Source organism: Neomonachus schauinslandi, chromosome X, assembly GCF_002201575.2.
Source record: "Neomonachus schauinslandi chromosome X, ASM220157v2, whole genome shotgun sequence".
NCBI classification, from domain to species: domain Eukaryota; kingdom Metazoa; phylum Chordata; class Mammalia; order Carnivora; family Phocidae; genus Neomonachus; species Neomonachus schauinslandi.
This window is the reverse complement of record NC_058419.1, coordinates 81426479-81444966: the sequence shown is the minus strand read 5'-3', so window position 1 is coordinate 81444966 and position 18488 is coordinate 81426479. Positions and strand designations below refer to the sequence as shown.

At 39.8% G+C, this 18488-nt stretch overlaps 1 protein-coding gene across 1 annotated transcript in view; it reads right to left on the bottom strand.

Annotated features, from left to right (window-relative positions):
• Positions 1–18488, bottom strand: part of HUWE1 (HECT, UBA and WWE domain containing E3 ubiquitin protein ligase 1) — a 157473-nt gene that overhangs the window by 39416 nt on the left and 99569 nt on the right. The window contains exons 27-41 of the mRNA XM_044911725.1: positions 16818–17009; positions 15172–15388; positions 14637–14759; positions 13430–13667; positions 12808–13038; positions 11354–11476; positions 10764–10859; positions 9915–10184; positions 7686–7838; positions 6069–6196; positions 5767–5848; positions 4792–4968; positions 4179–4338; positions 3400–3758; positions 682–877 (exon numbers count right to left, since the gene is read on the bottom strand). Coding sequence (XP_044767660.1) covers positions 682–877; positions 3400–3758; positions 4179–4338; positions 4792–4968; positions 5767–5848; positions 6069–6196; positions 7686–7838; positions 9915–10184; positions 10764–10859; positions 11354–11476; positions 12808–13038; positions 13430–13667; positions 14637–14759; positions 15172–15388; positions 16818–17009 — 2745 coding nt within the window. The remainder of the gene's footprint in view (positions 1–681; positions 878–3399; positions 3759–4178; positions 4339–4791; positions 4969–5766; positions 5849–6068; positions 6197–7685; positions 7839–9914; positions 10185–10763; positions 10860–11353; positions 11477–12807; positions 13039–13429; positions 13668–14636; positions 14760–15171; positions 15389–16817; positions 17010–18488) is intronic.

Genomic DNA, 18488 nt, shown 5'->3' with positions numbered 1-18488 from the left:
CACTTAAGATCAAAGATATTTTTCTACATACCCACAATACCATCATAACACCCAAGACATTTAACAAAGATATAATTATCTGACTATATATAGTCAGTATTCAAATTTCTCCAAATCTCTTTTTCTGGGTCCAGAATCCCATCATGGTTGATAGTTCTTTCTAGTTTCCTTTTAAAACCTAGGAGAACCTTGCATTTTTCCCCCTTTATAACAATATTTTTGAATAGTCTAGGTCGCTGTCTTACAGAATATCTCACAATTTGCATTTAATTGTTTCCTCATAATTAAATATAGGCCAGACATTTTGAGTAAGAACACATTGATGATACTGTGTACTCCCTACTGCATCAGGTGGAGTCATCACATGTTCACTTGTCCCTCAATTACCACTTTATCTGTAAACCATTCACACTGTATATAAGCTCTGCTGTCACACCAAGACAAATTCTTTGAAGGTAAGGACTAGACTGAATGAGTCCTTGGTATCTCTGGCAGGGATTATTACCACAGGGCAAGTAAGAAGCTACTGAGTACTTCTGAATTGGCCCACGACCAACTAGTCAATGTCCCAACACTTGCCTAAGGAGGCTTTCCAAATTATAGATCTCCTCAAAGAAAATCTCGGATTATACTAGGCCATAGACTTCAATGTCTCAAAGGCCAGGAGAAGGGGAAACTCACCAGTTCCTGAGCCTCGAGGGGCAGGAAGGGCAATGCGGATACAGCAGTTGGCTACTTCTGTGAAAATGTCTGGATTGCGGCATGCAGCTGGCCCAAGGACACGAAGGATGTAGTTGATCTCCCGAGAACCAAGGCTGCCAGATACAACACCAGAGGTCGTGCTACCAGCTCCACTTGTAGCTGCTGAGCGAACCACCTAGTAAAGAGAGAAAGAAACACTGCTGATTAAAGGCCACTTTCCAAAAATACAATTGCATTCAAGGAAGAGTTACCAAGGATTAAAATACTATCCAACTCTGCCTCCAGACAGTGGATGACAGCTTTAGATTTTTGAGAAAAGATGCACTTGGTCTTTTAAGTCCCGTTCCTTTCTGATTATAAAAAAAGTTACAGCATTCGGCATATCCCAAAACTATCAATTATTACACCAGATGGCATATGATCTTCATAAAAATTGGGAAATGTATCTAGACCACTGATCATCCATCTAAATTATAGCTCTCACATATAAGTGCCAGCTCCTAGCCTTCCCAAATGCTGTCCCAATTTTAAGCCAGAATGGTTCAAACTCTAAAAATATGCAATACGGTATCTTGGTGCTTAAGAACAAAATTAAACGTTTTCTTTATGCCTCAAAGTCAATTATCAGTCTCAGACAGCCACAGGAAATATCAAACTATTTACAAACTATTGCTCTGATACTTCAGGGCTTACACATAATTATGCTTTTGGTCTTCTCATAAAAGGACGGATCAATCAATAGAAAATACAGGAAAGAATAAAGAAAATAACTCCACTGTATTTTCCATTATTTATTCCTTTGTGAGCTATGTTCACAAAGACAAACATCTTTTGGAATCTTAATGCTTTTCTTACCAAATCAGGCATGCTCTTTAGTTTAATGTATTTACCCCTTTATCTTGCCTGTAAGGCTACAATTATAAACTCTCATTTTTTAACAGAGAAGTATAATTTCACTATAAAGAATGTGCTATAATTTATCCAGTCCTCTGCTGGACATTTGATCTCATTTCTTGTTATTACAACCAATTCTACAGTGAACATTCTATATGTGCCTCGACATACTTAACTTCCAATTATCAAATAAATTCTTAGCCATAGAATTTCTAGGTCAAAGGATATCTTAAACTGACAGTACCAAATTGCCCTCCAATGTGGCTGCACCAATTTCCACTCCTACCAAAAGTAAGAGTATGCCTGGTTGTCCACACCCGTACCTGCAATGGATATTATCAAGCATTTACATTTTGCCAACTTGATATGTTAAAACTGCCACTGATCTTCCTTTGCTCCCCACACCCCCAAATACAATTAAGCTTAGAAAGTTCTTTTTTTTAAAGATTTTATTTATTTGACAGACAGAGACACAGCGAGAGTGGGAACACTAGCAGGGTGGGTGGGAGAGGGAGAAGCAGGCTTCCCGCGGAGCAGGCAGCCCGATGCGGGGCTCGATCCCAGGACACGGGGATCATGACCTGAGCCGAAGGCAGAGACGCTTAACGACTGAGTCACCCAGGCGCCCCAGAAAGTCCTCTCATCCCGAACCTGTATTTTATTTCCTAGCATTTTTTAAGTTGTATAAACTTTAAATAATTCAAGTATTTTGTTTTTAAGTCAGAATTCTGTCTGTATATAGTTGTTTCTTCCCTATTGGGCTGTCTCTTGCCCTTGGAATAATGTATATGCAGCTTTTAATAGCAGTCCTTCTTTTGATTTTGCTCATGTCAGATGAAATCAAAAAGGCTGGGTAAAGAACTGAAGAATGTGAGATGTATACTCGTACACACGTGGAAGTATAAAGTGGTACCCCCTTTCTGGCAAGCAAGTTAAAAAATACTTGTACATTTTGATCCAATTTCTAAGAATCTCTAAGAAAAACAAATCTTAAATGTGACAAAGCTATGCACAAAGATGCATATTGCAACATTACTTATAAATGTGGGAAACAATGTCCCAAAAGAGAAAAATGGAAGTCCAATAACATTCACATGATGACTGTTGACAAAGAATTAGGAGGAGGAACTAAGACATTTGTCTTCCCTACTCCTCCCTCTGATGTCTTAATGTTGATGTTAAAAACATTTTCATTTTTCCTAATTGCTATGTCATTTCTTCCACTGCTTTGTTTCCTAAAATGAACATACATGCCTCAGTTTTCCAATCTGCACAATCGGTATCTGTAAAGAGCTTATTAAAGTGTCTGGTATATCATAAATATTTCCAAAACTTTACTACTTTTACAACCCCAAAATACAATGTTTGGAAAATAGGCTCATGGGTGAACACATGAGAAATACTCCTATAAAGTAATTAGGCATGAACTTGGCAGAAGGTATCCCAGTTCCTCATTAACAGTTTTTGCTTCAAGAAACCCATATATATTGCCAAAGAGGACTTTATAGCTAAGATTACTATAGTAAATTTAAGAATAGAAAATCTTATGTTCTACTTTTAAAAAAAAATGTCATCCAATGGGGGACAATCTACCATACCTAAGCAAGCACCTGATCACATAGTTGGTAAAGTTTGCCAAAGCATATAGTCTATATATCTAGCTACACACACACACACACACACACACACACACAACCCCCCCCCCCCCCCCCACGAAGAACCAGAAGTGTAGCCGTTCTGAGACCAAGGAGAACAAAGGTATGATATAAAGCTAAACCAGCTTCTGACACCACAAAGACTTACCTTTTCCATGGTATGACGGAGGGTGCAGGGGTCCTCAATGATGTGTCTTAAGAGAAGGGTGACCAGGGGAGTAAACCCATTGAAGCCTGAGCTCTGGGTCAAATTCAAGATCATGCGGGTACTCTTCAGCTCTGCAAACATCATGGCGTATTTGTGGTCTCGGGTGAGCCTCAGGCAGAGGCGAAGGGTGGCATGCAAAGTGTCTGGGTCCACAGGGACTCCTAGCATGCTCACGCAGGCCCGGATTAAAACAGTCACCATATCCTCTGTCAGGCCCTGGATCAGGATCTCCCCAACTTTTGTTTCTTCCAGGCTCGTCTCCTTTTCAGTATTTGTACTCTCTAGGGCCAAAGGAGTATCTACAAATAAGAAAGTAAGAGTTCAGACAGTTTAACTTGACATTTCTTCCCACATCTCTCCCTCATAGCCAGGTCAAGCACCTGGGTCCTATTAAGAGAGACATACAATCGGGCTCCCTGCTCAGCAGGGAGTCTGCTTCTCCCTCTGACCCTCCCCCCTCTCATTCTCTAACTCATTCTCTCTCAAATAAATGAATAAAATCTTTAAAAAAAAAAAAAAAAAAAAAAGAGAGACATACAAAACATCAATTCCAAGACCAGATGAAAGGGCATTTAAAAAGGACTGTTGATCTTTAAGTCACCAAGCAATATGATGGATAAGAAAATCACTCTTGATGAAGTTGTCCAAAATTTAAACCATAAAGGTACATTAAGCTTTATGTAACACATCTTGAAAGATTCAAAACTAAAAGTCTATACCATTGGCTTTATTTTCTTTACGTTTGATATCCATTTCTTTGCTTTCTTCCAGTGTCTTCTCTAGCTCTTGTCCATTGCTATTTTTCGAGTTTTTATTCAGCCGTGGTACCCTCAGGAGAGTCAACATCACAGGGCGCCGGTTCCCTGTTTCTTCATTAACCTAGAAATTCAAGAAGACAAAAAAAATCTATACAAAGAAAAGAAACTATAAGAAGGGTTGGAACTCCCAGGCAAAATCCTGTAATAGGAAGGAACCCTGGCAATTTATCCCATCCCTATCATTTATAGAGAGAAAGCCTAAAGTCCCCAGAAGGAAAGTAGCATACATAAGGCCCTATAACAAACTGGAAACTTTCCAATAGAGCAGATATCATCTCTAACACTTAAAATCATTTCTGGGTGGGACAGTATCAAACTGCCACAGACTGACTCATGGTTTCACTAATGACTTTAGGAAGACACTGTTCTCCGTGAATTATACCCAATTTAGTAGTGGTAATAGCGCTTCTTAGAACACGTGAGGACTGCTGGTTCAGGAAGAAGCAAACCAAAAGACACACCCAGTACCTTCCTCTCTTTTCAATAAAGTTTATGGCACTGAGTGAGCATGTACCTGCACCATTGTAGTGAACTGGACAGTGTATCTTCTTCGGCCTGCAGTGAAACGCACACTTGTCTCTCCAGATTTCCAGGCAGAATCAATAGTGCTGTTGTTGCTTGCACTGTAACTACACCAACGCCCAGAGCGGTCATCAAACCAGCGCCAGTTGTTGTTGTTGGACTGTAGATACTAAACATAAGAACACAAAGTTTCTTTGTATTTCCTACAAGGTTGGTTTTTAGAAGAAATAGTAACTTCATCTGTTCACTGCTAAAGCTAACCCAGGAAAAAGAAATAACACTGAACATTTAATGAAATTTTGAGAGCCAAGAGAGAAATTTTTGTATGCATTAACTCTCAAGTTCCTGAGCCCCTCCATAAGTGCAAAACCCTCTACACCCTTGTCCTGCAATCCTCAGCTTTCCTTTTGTTTCCAACTATTTTGTACAAATGGGAAACAATTTGGATGTGCAGGAACAAAATTTCTGTTTCTGAGAAGGCACTGAGATAATGTGGCATATATGATTTTCGTATAAAGAGCCACTTGGCTTGGGGCGCCTGGGTGGCTCAGTCGGTTAAGTGTCTGACTCCTGGTCTGCTTAAGAGTCTCTCTCTGCCCCTCACCCCTCCCTCTCTAAAATAAATAAATAAAATCTTAAAAAGAAAAAAAAAAGGAGCATCTGCCTTTTGGAGGAATTGCTGCACACTCAGTCCTTCACATAAAAGCCACTCCCTCCTCTGGAGATAGCACACTCCTTTAACATTTACTTCCAGGTAAGTTCTTGGGCCCTTTCGCAAGCAGCTCCATAAAAAAGTAATTCCAACTCACCATTCAGAAGAGAAATCTAGAGTTACTAAGATTCCTCAAGAGATTTACGTCTTAATCAGGGAGCTTTCCCCTGATTCTTTACCACTCTCTCATATTCTCTTCTGGTCTATTCTTGCCCTGAGAAGCTTAGCAGTTTTATCAACCATATTATTACATACCTTAGTCATTTGGGCTCTTCTTTTAGAGGAAATGGCTGTCTTTTCATAGAAATCTATCAGGAGCAACACTGGGGTGATCCACCTAAAAAAGAAATGATTTACTCTGGGAAAGCCAGAAACTTGCACAATATGGGAAAACTTACCTTGATTTCATTAGGCACCTCAACTATTTTCAAACCACAAAAGGTACCCAAGATTTGCCCCATACATGGTCCAGAAAAGTGCCTAATTCAGGCCCTACACTTCATGGCCCAAGTCTAAGGGGAACAGAAGTGAAACCAGGTGAGATAAAAGTCACTCACTTTGGGGTCTGGACCTCCTTTTGCTCCTTAGCGGCCTGTAGGCAGGGCTGAACTACTTCCAAGAGTTTGATTAGGACATTAAGGATGCCACTTGATTCAACGACCCAGGCACAAGGTAGCTTCAACTCCTAAATGATCAAAGAAAAAACATAAATACCAACCTCTACTCAGTATTAAGGATTAGCACAATATAGGAGAACACAGAGGTGAACACTAAGAGAACTGGTTGAATTCAAATTCCACCTCCGCCACCTACCAGCTGTGTGATCTGAGATGAGTTACTTAAATTCTCTAGGCCTTGGGTGTCTAGATGCCCAGGGGTCACAGGAAATAATTATTTCTACCTCCAATGTTAATTGTGGTGATTAAATGAAGTGTGTGTGTACGTTCGCTCACTCTAATGCCCAACACAGTGCCTGGCACATTAGTATATACTTAATACGGAAGCTGTTATTAGTATCATTAATATCATTAAGGACCGTCATCTAGGCTACACAGTCTTAATTATGTTGAAGTTGAAAAGCTTCTGATTTTCAGAGAACCTTTACATTCTTTCTAGGAAGATGGAATAATTAAACATAGCAATGATTAGTAGTTCCCCTATAGGGTCTACACTAAAGTAGTTCCTTTACAGGGGCTGCACTAGAAGTAATTTAAATGTCCAACAACAGGCAATTACTTAAACAAACTAGTAGATATCCAAAAGATGGAATGTACACATAACTTGGGAAAATATTCATAATATAATACTGAGAATACGGGATACAAAAGTTTCTTAAGTCTGATCCTAATTGTTTAAATGCATAGGGCAGGTCCTTTGATTTTTAAAAGGGAGGGGATTCATGAGTGATTTCTCTCCATATTATGTTACTGAGGACCCGTTCCCGTAAGTATCCATTCACAAGTGCTATAGTAAGAATTACCACTTCCATCAAAAAGGAAAGTCAAGACTGTAGACACACAATTGACATATATTGGACTTAATCTCCTCAGCTGTTGTAAGGGATTTACTCCATTAAGTTCAGGTTGTACTACTAAACATGAGCAACAAATGAAGAGTCACTTGTTCAAGGTCAGTTGCCTCCTAATTCCTGAATTGGTTGGAACAAGAACATGTCCTGGCCAAACCACTCTCTTGCCTAAAATAATTTGCTGACTGACCAGCTATGAAGGAAGAATCAGATTCTCTAATGCCTATTATCCAATTTCCACATTCCCCATCTCACTCTTTGGCTCCCAGTTAGGTTTCTTCAGAGAGGCCCAAATTATTCCACAACTAAACTATGATGGTCATTCTAAAAACCTTTTAACTACCACCCCCCAAATCCTCTACAACACAATTCAAATAATTAACACTTGTTCTGAGAAGCTTTTTCCTCATTATCCAGAAGTGATGCATTAGCCCCCCTCCTGAACTCAGAAAATTCTTTGTTATTTATGTGGCACAAAACATTGCATTTTGTACTTAATTACATGTCTTACAGCCTATCAGAAACTGTGAGCTCATGGAATGCAGAGATCATGCCTTATATTTCTATTTTCTTCAAGGTCTCAAATGGTAGGTATTTGATAATTCTTCAATGATGAATCACAGGAACCAAAAAATCTAAATCTTACCTCAAAAAGCAGTGTTAAAAGCAAGATTCTAGTAGCCAAGTTGGAAGCCTGGGGCAGGGTGGCCATCTGACTGATCCACTCTGACACAGTTTTTGTGTCACTTGTTGTCAGGGGAAGAGCAGCTTTGATCAATACATCGGCAGCTTCCCATACCTACAAAAGCAGAGAAGTGACCAAGTCAGGTAACTGTAGATGGAGTATGATAAGGTTTGTCAAAACATTCTCAACCTTGTAAAATACTCCCTCTATCCCTAACACATGTTTGCTGAAGGAGGATAAGTAAATAGTAAAACATTTACTATAGGGATTTAGTGCCTGCATCAAAAGATGTATGCTATGAAAGGAGCACCTCTAAAAGATTATTTTCCTAGGCTAGATTACAAGAAGCTAAGAAGCTAGTAAGTTAAAGGAAATTAGTATTTAAACAATTTCTAGGGAAAATAAATTCCAGTACACAGAGTCAACCCCACAAAGCTTCTACCAACTTATACTTCCATCAATAATCTTTTACTACATCTGCCTCAGAATTATCATTAAAAACAAAAACAAACCAGAATGTCAGAAATGTTGGTCTTGCTTTAGTTTGCATGTTAATTTTTTTTTTTTTTAAAGATTTTATTTATTTATTTGAGAGAGAGAGAATGAGAGAGAATGAGAGAGAACACATGAGAGGGGGGAGGGCCAGAGGGAGAAGCAGACTCCCTGCCGAGCAGGGAGCCCGATGCGGGACTCGATCCAGGGACTCCAGGATCATGACCTGAGCCGAAGGCAGTCGCTTAACCAACTGAGCCACCCAGGCGCCCTGCATGTTAAATTTCTTATAAACAATTGCTCTAAGTTTTAGTTTTCTTTTTTTTTTTTTAAAGATTTATTTATTTGACAGGAGAGAGAGAGTACAAGCAGGGGTAGCGGCAGGTAGAGGTAGAGGGAGAAGCAGGCTCCCCGCTCAGCAGGGAGCCCGATGTGGGGCTTGACCCCAGGACCCTGGGATCATGACCTGAGCTGAAGGCAGATGCTTAAGGACTGAGCCACCCAGGCGCCCCAAGTTTTAGTTTTCTTAAAATAATTTCTGTAAGCTCTTTATATAAAGATAACTAAACCTGGGTCTTATCTTGTGTAGAAAAAAAGGTTTATCCAGTTTGCCTTTTACTTTTGTAATATTTCCGTACACTAAAGTTATGCTTCCATATATCACTTTGATTTCTTCCTCTGCTTCTTGACTTTAAAAAATACGTAAAACAAGATTCCAATTATTTAAAAACATGAATAGTAGGGGCGCCTGGGTGGCTCAGTCTGTTAAGCATCTCACTCTTAATGTTGGCTCAGGTCGTAACCTCAGGGTCCTGAGACTGAGCCCTGCTTTGGGCTCCATGCTCAGCTCGGAGTCCACTTGAGATTCTGTCTCTCCTTCTCCCTCTGCCCCTCCTCCTGCTTATATGCGCTCTCTCTAAATAAAAATCTTAAAAGAAAAAAACCCCATGAATAGTAAAAAAAAAAAAAAAAAAAAAAAGTAATGTATACAATTAGTATACATTAATTTCGGAATGAGGAAAACACTGTTTAAAAAAAGATAAATAGGGCGCCTGGGTGGCTCAGTTGGTTAAGCATCTGCCTTTGGCTCAGGTCATGATCTCAGGGTCCTGGAATCGAACCCCGCATCAGGCTCCCTGCTCCCTCTGCCTCTGTCTCTCCCCCCCACTTGTGTACTCACTCTCTCTGAAATAAATAAAATCTTAAAAAAAAAAAAAAAAGATAAATACCAGGTCACAGCTATTCATTATGATGAGAACTTTTTTGTCCAAGTGGTTGTTACATAGGAGAGGGAAAATAAAACATTTATTCACTGTTAGTCCATGGGACCTAACTTGGCTCAAGTCACATTTGGGACATTTTAGATGAATTTCAGAAGAGATGCCTAGAAAAAGAGAGCTTTGTTTTTTCCTTTCAAAGACATTTTTTGCGAAGTAGTTTATTCACTTTTTGCACGGAGCACTCAAGAAAGAGTGAGACTACCAAATCTAAAGAATTCAAAGAGAATATATCCGTATCGGATTAAACAAACCAAAACCCAAAAACCAACCCTCCCTGAAACAAAACGAAAAAAGGTTTCATTTTCTTAATCAGAGTTTGATGATGGCAGAAAAACACACTTTTTTGACTTTTATGTAGAGTTCAACAATTCATTAGTTGCATATAACACTCTCCTCTTCTGGGCCCTGGAGAACTTACCTGATTGACTACTTGCTTGAGAATCATATCTCGATAGTCAGCTCCATTACGTTTGATTGCGGTCATGATCAGATCACACACCCGGTACACTGTGTCCGGCAGCTCATCAAGAAGGTGAAAGCAGCCTGGCAACATGGTATCTGTGAATGTGTGGAGCTCATCTTGTTCCAATGGATCAGCATCCTGGAACTTCTCTAGACATTTAGCTTCTTCCTCTTCCTGCTTTTCCCGAGCTTTCCGTTCCTCCTCTTCCTTCCGACAAGCAACTTCCTGGAGGCAGGGAAGGAAGAATGATAGCATACGGGAGAGTTAAAGAAAAATAGGGAACACTCTAAGAATGTACTGGCCCTACCATACTGAATACCCACTACCTTCTCCTCAAGCAGGTGATAGGTTCTTCAGGGTGTGGTAATCATTCATGAGGGCAGCCTCAAAGGCTAAGGCAAGACAGGAAAAAGCAGAGGAGGAGGACGCTTCCAACCCCCAAAGTACTGCCAACTTATTTACAGCATCCTATATCACAGCCTCCCACGAAATCATTTGGAGACACTGTCCTGCATTCTCTGCCAATATTGTAAACTGAACAGACAGCCAAAATTGGCCTAATGAACACTACCAAGTACATTTTGGGTCTCTTATTTGACAGTAAAAGGTTCACATTTCATGGGCCTCACTTAAAGCTTCAGGTCAATTAAGTCTATTAGTGATGGCAAGGTTGGATGAATGAATACTCCCATGTCGTTCTTTAGATATTAATTTCTCCAATTATTTTGCAGCAGTAGCAGAATGTTCATAAAAATATTAAGATTAATGTGTCAGACCCTTTTGGGTGTCCTGTTTCCTAGTTACCTCAGGTGACTCTGCTCTTTGATCCATTGGGATATCCTGTCCTAGAGACATGGCAATTGCTCTCATCATCTGGTCCTCTTCGGACATACTCAGATCCTACAGAGAAACAACAGAAAGTCCAGCAACAAAGCACATACCAACTTATAAGGAATCAGACATCCTGTGCTCAAGCTTTAGAGGAGAAGGTGCTCTGAATGCTGCTAAGAGTCAAACCCACCTAGGCTTATCTGGTCACTACAATAACAGGGAAAATCACAATGAAATTAAGCATAGGAAGGAGGCTTCAATGTGACCACTTATTCTGCAGCTCAGAAAGGGGAGTTTCTTCTATTGCTTTCTGACTATGGATAACTTAAGAGTTCTTCTGGAAAAAAAAAAAAAGTCCAGTAATTTGCATGGAGATAGGAAGCCTCTGCTCATTACATTCTAGAACTGAGAGTTATCACAAAATGAAAATACTGGCATGCAGATGTCTGAAAATGAAAAGTAGTTTTAGAAGGGAAGACCAATGATGGAAGTACAACAGAAGAAAAAACACATCAGCAGTCAAACCAATGTCTACAAAATTAGAGCCCCTTGAGCCAACTTACCCGAACAACTCCTCCCATGATTGGGGGAGGATGGGTTAGAAGGTACTCTGTGGCCTGCTCCATGGTGCTGGTGTTCAACAGGGCCTCCATGGCATGTTCCCTTGTGAAACCCATGTCCATGAGCTACAGAAAGAATGCAGAATCTCAGAACCACAGTAAAAGAGAAATCCAAATGCATTTTAAAAAGGTAGAAACCCTTCCAAGATGGAAAGAAGTTTTTCTAACTTCATATGAACTGAGAACATTAATAAGCTCAGGGAGTTAGGTAAATGAACAATCCTTTCCGTTTGGTGCTTCCATAGTATTCAAACAGAGCTACACATTGGGGCAGGAAGCCAAGGTGATTCTCAATTCTGTCCTCTAAGAAAATGGGGCTAGATGGTTATTAACATTAATAGGATTGTTCTAATTCAAAGACCGAGATTTACACATAGAAGTAAAAATTGGACCCCACTTTTCTGGAAAACAAACTGGCAACAGAACAAGAGCCTGAGAAGCTGACCTAGGAATTTTGTTGCTAGGAAATAATCATGAGATGTACAGAAAGATTTGTACAAAAGGAAACTATACAGCACAGCTTTACAACATCAAGTAATAAAACCAATATCCAGTAATAAAAGAATGACAAGAAGTTAAAAAAGCGTTTTCTTAATGACAGCACAATTCTACATATTGTATGTTAATTATGTAAAAATTAGGCATAAAACTAAGTGATGAAAAACTATCTTGTGTGTTGATGTTATAAATGACTTTAAAAATATCTTGCTGTACTTCCAAATTTTCTTAAAGTGAGCATTTATTGCTTATAATAAAAATGTCGCACGAATATGTAGAAGACATATTTGAAGAGGACTCCAGACATAAAAAGAACATACATACACACACATAAATTCCCAGAGAAATACGCTAAATGCTCTGTGAGACTGAAAAGTCAGGATCATAAGTGCCTCCCCCCTCCGCTTCTAGCCTCCCGATTTTCAAAATGTGGTTTATGTATTTACTTAAAAACAACAAATAAGTTTTGTAGGTAAGGTTTCAGAGAGCTCTTGTTGGAGAATAAATTTGGGTCACGATACCCTTAACCATTCCCTCTACAGATAAATCAGTAAATAGCTGAGGACAGTTTACCTCCAAAGAACAAGGCAGCCACAGCCTACTGAGAATACTATAAAAGAGTTTTAATACTAAACAACATGTTTGGGAGGACACAAATCTTATACCGGTTAAGAGCACTGAAACTACACCTCAGCTTTCTCAGGAGAAAAAAGCAATGCTAAGAGGGATCAAATTTAAACCTATCTCCTGGCTAAGAGCACCAAGCACTTTGTGGCATGTAAACATAGAAAACTCACAACCCACTTAGTGGCATGTAAACTTAGAGTATACTTGTGGGTTTGTGAGTTTTCTGTTGGCAGCAAAGTCTGGGCCCTGGAGTGGGGAAGCCAGGATCCTACCTGTTGCAGTTGCTGCTGGTTGACTTGAGGTTCTCGGCGAGAGCCACCTTCCTCTTGCCCTGTGTCCTCTTCTCCTCGAGATCCCTCCTTCTCTTTGCTCAGTCTCTCTCGAATCACAGGTTCTCCTCGGAGGATGTGGCATAGGATAGCCAGCATGGACTCAGCCATTCGCCCGCCATATACCTTCAGGGGTTTCCGATTCCACAGGTTCTTGATGCAAGTAAAGGCTGCCTAGAAGTCATTTGAAAAGCTGTGTGAAGATCATTTTATCTCAATTCAAAGCCACTGGAGGAATAAGTCAAAGACCTATTGGATAGTCTTTCCACGAAAGGTCAGTGCCAACAATAAAACCCTAGGTCAGTACTGAGGAGGCCTAAAGAACCACAGAGAAGGGGCATTTAACCCAACCTGAAATACCAATCTCAAGTGTACAGTTAAAATATTTACACTACAGGAAATTCTCCAGTGGTCTCTATCCCGTTCTGTAAGGCAGCCCTATCTGGGAGTAGGATCCAATGGTTCTCCAACAATCAAGTTATTTCATTAAGGAGGACAAAAAAGAGGGAGAGCTACCTAGTCAGCATGAGAAATCCCTCTTGGTTTCAGAATGCTTAATACTCACTTTCTGAGTTACCACAAGGAAGCGGAGGGCACTGAATTGTGGAAAGTTCTGGACACCTCCAGGCAATTTGGCAGGCAGTGAATGTGGAGATTCAAGCACCGTGGTGGGATTCACCATCTTCTCCACTAGCATTAGCCAGGCATCTAGGAATTCTCCTGTGCCATCAGGTAAATCTGAATGCTCTAATCCCTCAGCAACAGGAACTTTGCCTCCCATGGACAGAGCCCAATTGAAAGTTCTAAAATTCAAATAAGAGAAAGTATGGAGATAAAATATTAGTATTTTAGATTGGGGTGGGGAGGGGGGCATTCAGAAGGTTCCCAGTATCTACATCAGCATTACATATCCCTCCTCTTGGAGCTACGGCTGCTAATCTGTCCAACATCTGTACAACATTTATTAGCTTTATCTTTTTTTGAGGGGAGGGTTTATTCCAGATTTATTGGGGTATTACTGACATAACAGATGTAAGTTTAAGGTATACAACGTGATGACTTGATACACATATAGAATCCAAAATTATTACCACTTTTAGCTTTACTTTTTAAAGCCAAAATGAACAAACAGAAAAACCCAAAGTGGCTGTTGCCAGAGGGAGCACAGGGGAGTAGGGGGATGGTTGAAATAAGTAAAGGGGATTAAGAGGTACAACTTAGTTATAAAATAAACAAGTCACAGAAATGGAAAGTACAGCATAGGGAATAAAGATAATAATATTGTAGTAACTTTGTATGGTAACAGATGGTAACTACACTTATTGTGATGAGCACTGCATAATGTACAAAATTGTCAAATCACAATGTTGTACACCTGAAACAAGTATAACATTGTATGTTAACTCTACTTCAATAAAAAAAGTGAAACTCTGCTTAGAATCTTCAGACCAAGAGAAGCAGAAAAATGATCAGTCAGAGAAACAATAGAAAAGGGTAAGTCTATTAAAAAAATATGTATACCTGGCACTAAAAACCAGATGAGGAAAAGCAGAGACCCTTACAAACACCTCTATGACAAGCTGAATCCCACCCTCCAAGGAAGACTGAGACAAATATGGCTAGTTCCCAGAATGTGAAAGGGTACAACTAACGGCTGCCTCTATGTATCCCACTACTACAGGATAGGTGATTTAGAAAGTTGTGTGCTGCTAAGGCACACAGAAAGACCAAACTCCAAGAAATGCTTCTCTGTGAAGCAACTTGATTCTTACTCAAAAAGAGCATTGTGGCCTCCAGAGCAGAGAAATTTCTGCAGCATGAGGTGGTAGGGATACTTCCTCTCATCAAACAGCATTGGGGATGTAAAACCAACTGAACAGATGAAGAATGTCAGCCTGAAAGAGGGGGAAAAAGCAAAATTTTAGCCTTCTCTGAGGCAGTCACAGAAGTGGTGGGAATTCATATAGCTGCCTAGAGTAAAATTTAACATTGCACTGAAGTGACTAAGAGACTGACTGGAATTCAGGTGGGTGGCTGGCTAGTCTGGTTATTAAAACTTCTAAGGCAAAAAAGGTGATAGTTCTCACTTACTAAAAAATACAAGGTTACTGAAATACAGTTTGATCATAAATACTTTAAAAATCTCTATATTCTAGACTAAGAAGAACCAAGACAAGTACATTAAACTGCATGTAGGCTACACATCTAGAGTTAACAGGGAACCTTTCAAGTCCTCTAGTTTAGTGGCTCACTCTCCACTAAGTAGAAAAGGAACCAGTTAAATTCCATATCTCAAGTAGAACTCACCTGAAGCGGGGAGTAGGTGTATATGGTGGAGGCTGCCAAGACAAGCCCTTTGTGAGGAGCTTAGTGAGGGCTGAGGCTGTGGATCGAGCAGCAGGAGTTGGTGCTGTGGTGGTGCTGGCAGCATGATGGCTCCTTCTCTGGCGGACAGGAGAACCCACACAAAGTTTAACAAGGAGTCCAAAAAGCTCAGCGAGCGCTCGGCCTAATCTGGAGGATGCTGGAAACCAAGTCAGAATAAGGCATGAGAGTATGCTGAGAATGGTTTCATTATAACTGAATAACATTATTATCAATACATTTTTATGACTGACCACTTCCTCCCAACAACACCTGGGAAACACCTGGACTTGTTTCTACATAGGACAATCCAAAAAGGAAGTTCCACAGAGAATAAATGCCTCTTTTGAAGGCAGGAGACAGAGAAGTATATTGGCACTTGATATATAACAAATGTGAAAGACAAATAAGTTAAACACACTGTTAAAGGAGGTATAGAGTTGAAACCACCTTTGTAGAAGAAGCATCAATATGAACCAGTTAAATGAACAGAATCACTTAAAATGCCTACAGAACTTTAAAAATAGCAAAACTGTTAACCACTTAGGACCAGGAAAGAACATCGTATATATTATCTCATCACAACATTAAATATACGATCCCCAAAGGAAAAAAGATCGCTAGGAAAAGCGTAAAAATTTTATTAAGTGGCTTTCTTAATATTAATTAATTTACAGAGAGACTGTGCATGTGTACGCATGAGCAGGGGAGGGGCAGAGAGAGGGGGAAAATCCCAAGCAGGCTCCATGCCCAGCACAGAGCCTCATATGGGGCTTGATCTTATGACCCAAGCTGAAATCAAAGGTCAGACCCTCAACCAACTGAGCCACCCAGGTACCCCACCAAAGGCCATTTTCTGCTTGCTTTGGGGCAAAGCTCCAGATTCCCAGGAGTTAGGTCTTCACCTTCCTCTACATTAAGTTGTCGGAAAGTAGCAAATATTAAGGAACATACAAAACAGGTTCCCCAAACATTGATATTACATTAAGGGGCAAAAGAAGACAAAGATCAGTGCACATCTTTAATGCAGTCTTATATCATGTTAATGTAGTCTCCGCAGAGCTGCCAAAATGACATTATTAAAACATGAATCAACCATGTCATTTGCCAGCTGTATTTAAGGGACAGAGAAAGGAAAAGGAGACTGGGTGGAGTAGCCAAACAGGTAAGAGGAAAGCAGGAGAGTTTAATACCACAGAAGCCAAGAAAAGAGCATTTTGAGGTGATGGGCCGACTATCACATTGCAGACAAGTGAGAAGGGGACTGAAGAGTATCCAATGGACTTAGCAACAGGTCACTGGTGAGTCATTTCAGTGGAATGGTAAGAGCAGGAGCCATTTGCAGTAGTTGAAGAATGAGTAGCAAGGAAGGAATTAAAGATACTGCTTTCAGGAAGCATGTCTCTTATCCCTGTATCCCTAGAAGTTAGTACAGAGCCTGTCACATAGTAGATACCACCTGAAAATGAGCCACCCAAGTTTACAAGTTCTTTAAAGGAAACAACAGAACCATACCAACTGAATTTGTCTAAGAACTGGTTAAGGCTCTGAAAGCCAGAAAAGGGAATAGAATGAAGAAAATCACTCACCTGACAATAAAGGCTTGATCTGCTTGATTCTTGCAGCCATAGCAGGTGTGATTTTAGATTTGCCTTTAGAGTCTGAAGCAGTAGGTTCATCTGTCTCCATGGGAGCCAATGTGTCACCATCAAGTCCAATGCCTTCTAATAAGCCCTGGGTAGAAGCATCCATACTTGCAGCTGCTCCATCCTGTTCCCCATCTGTAGACATAAGAGAGGAGCAATAAGACCATGTTGAGTCATCACTTACCTGGTTCCCTGTCCTGAGAGTCACAAGAAAGAGCTACCTATGGTGCTTGTTACTCTTTAAAAATGTCCATAACTTCCTAAATCTGAAAAGGAAAAACAAAAACAAAACATAACTACTGATATGCTCCTCTCCTTGGAGCCCTTCTAGGTAGCCAATACTGACATCTTCCAGCAGAGCATATGAACTGTTTTAACCCAGGGCTACCCTGCAAAACCGTAGGCACTGTATGACATAGGGAGCACCATTCACAGAGACTACAATGTGCGTGGTGTACCCTGCCCTCCAGCCAATGCTGTTAAGGTGAATATCCTGTTAATATTTTATGGCTTGTCAATAAACTCAAACATCAGATTGCCACTGGAGAAATATATTTTATGGCATTTAAGATTTTTGTGTATGAAGGTGAGATGTATCTTTTTTTTGGTGGAGATATGCATGCTCTTATAACTAATAATCAGATTTAGACAAACTTTTAATAAAACACATCACCAAGTTTTCTTTGTAATGTTCTAAACAAGGACTAGGTGGAAATGGAATCATCTTTTTAAATGTGTGAAAGAAATTGCTGGAAAAAAATATATCCAGATTGTTAGGTGAAGCAATTCTTTGACACCGAATCTAATTTTATTCATACTTCTTAGTAAATTATTTATTTTTTCCTTGATTCAAATTTGGTTTATTTTGACTAAATATGAAGTTCTAATTTTTGGTTTGGTCCATTTTCTCCAAATTTAACTGGACCAAAGGTTTGTGTTTATTAATTCTCTCCCCTCTCCCATAATAACTAGCTGTCATATAAATCCTTTATCTGTTCCTTAAGCATTTCCCCTATGTTTAGTAACCTAAATACAATTTTTAAGCATATCCTATCAGTTTTTATACACAGAATTGTCTTGTTTCTTTAAAAGTTTATTAAATTTATTTCTTCCTTGAGACAGAATATAAGGGGAAAAGTTTTTATTAATTTTAGGTTTGTTGCATTAGAGTCTGAAAATTGTGTATAGTTTCTGCTTACTGCAATTTGCGACTTTACTGTGATATAACACAAAAGCTATTTTCTAAAATATCACTGTACAGGGGTGCCTTGCTGGCTCAGCTGGAAGAGCCTGCGACTCTTGATCTTGGGGTCGTTGAATCTGAGCCCCATGCTGGGTGTAGAAATTACTTAAATAAATTAAAAAAATTAAAAAAACAAACCAAAACACTGTACAAGGAGAAGAAAGATGGCAGAGTAGGAGGACCCTGAGCTCACCAGTCCTACATTTACAACTAGATATCATCCACATCCAAGTCATTAAACTGAAGAGCAATCCGAAGGCTGGCAGAACAAACTCCACAACTAAATATAGAGAAGCAGCTGCATCTGAAAGTTTAGGAAGGTCAGAAAGGCAGAAGGAGGTTGCCCATTGAAGGGAGGGAGCTTGGCACAC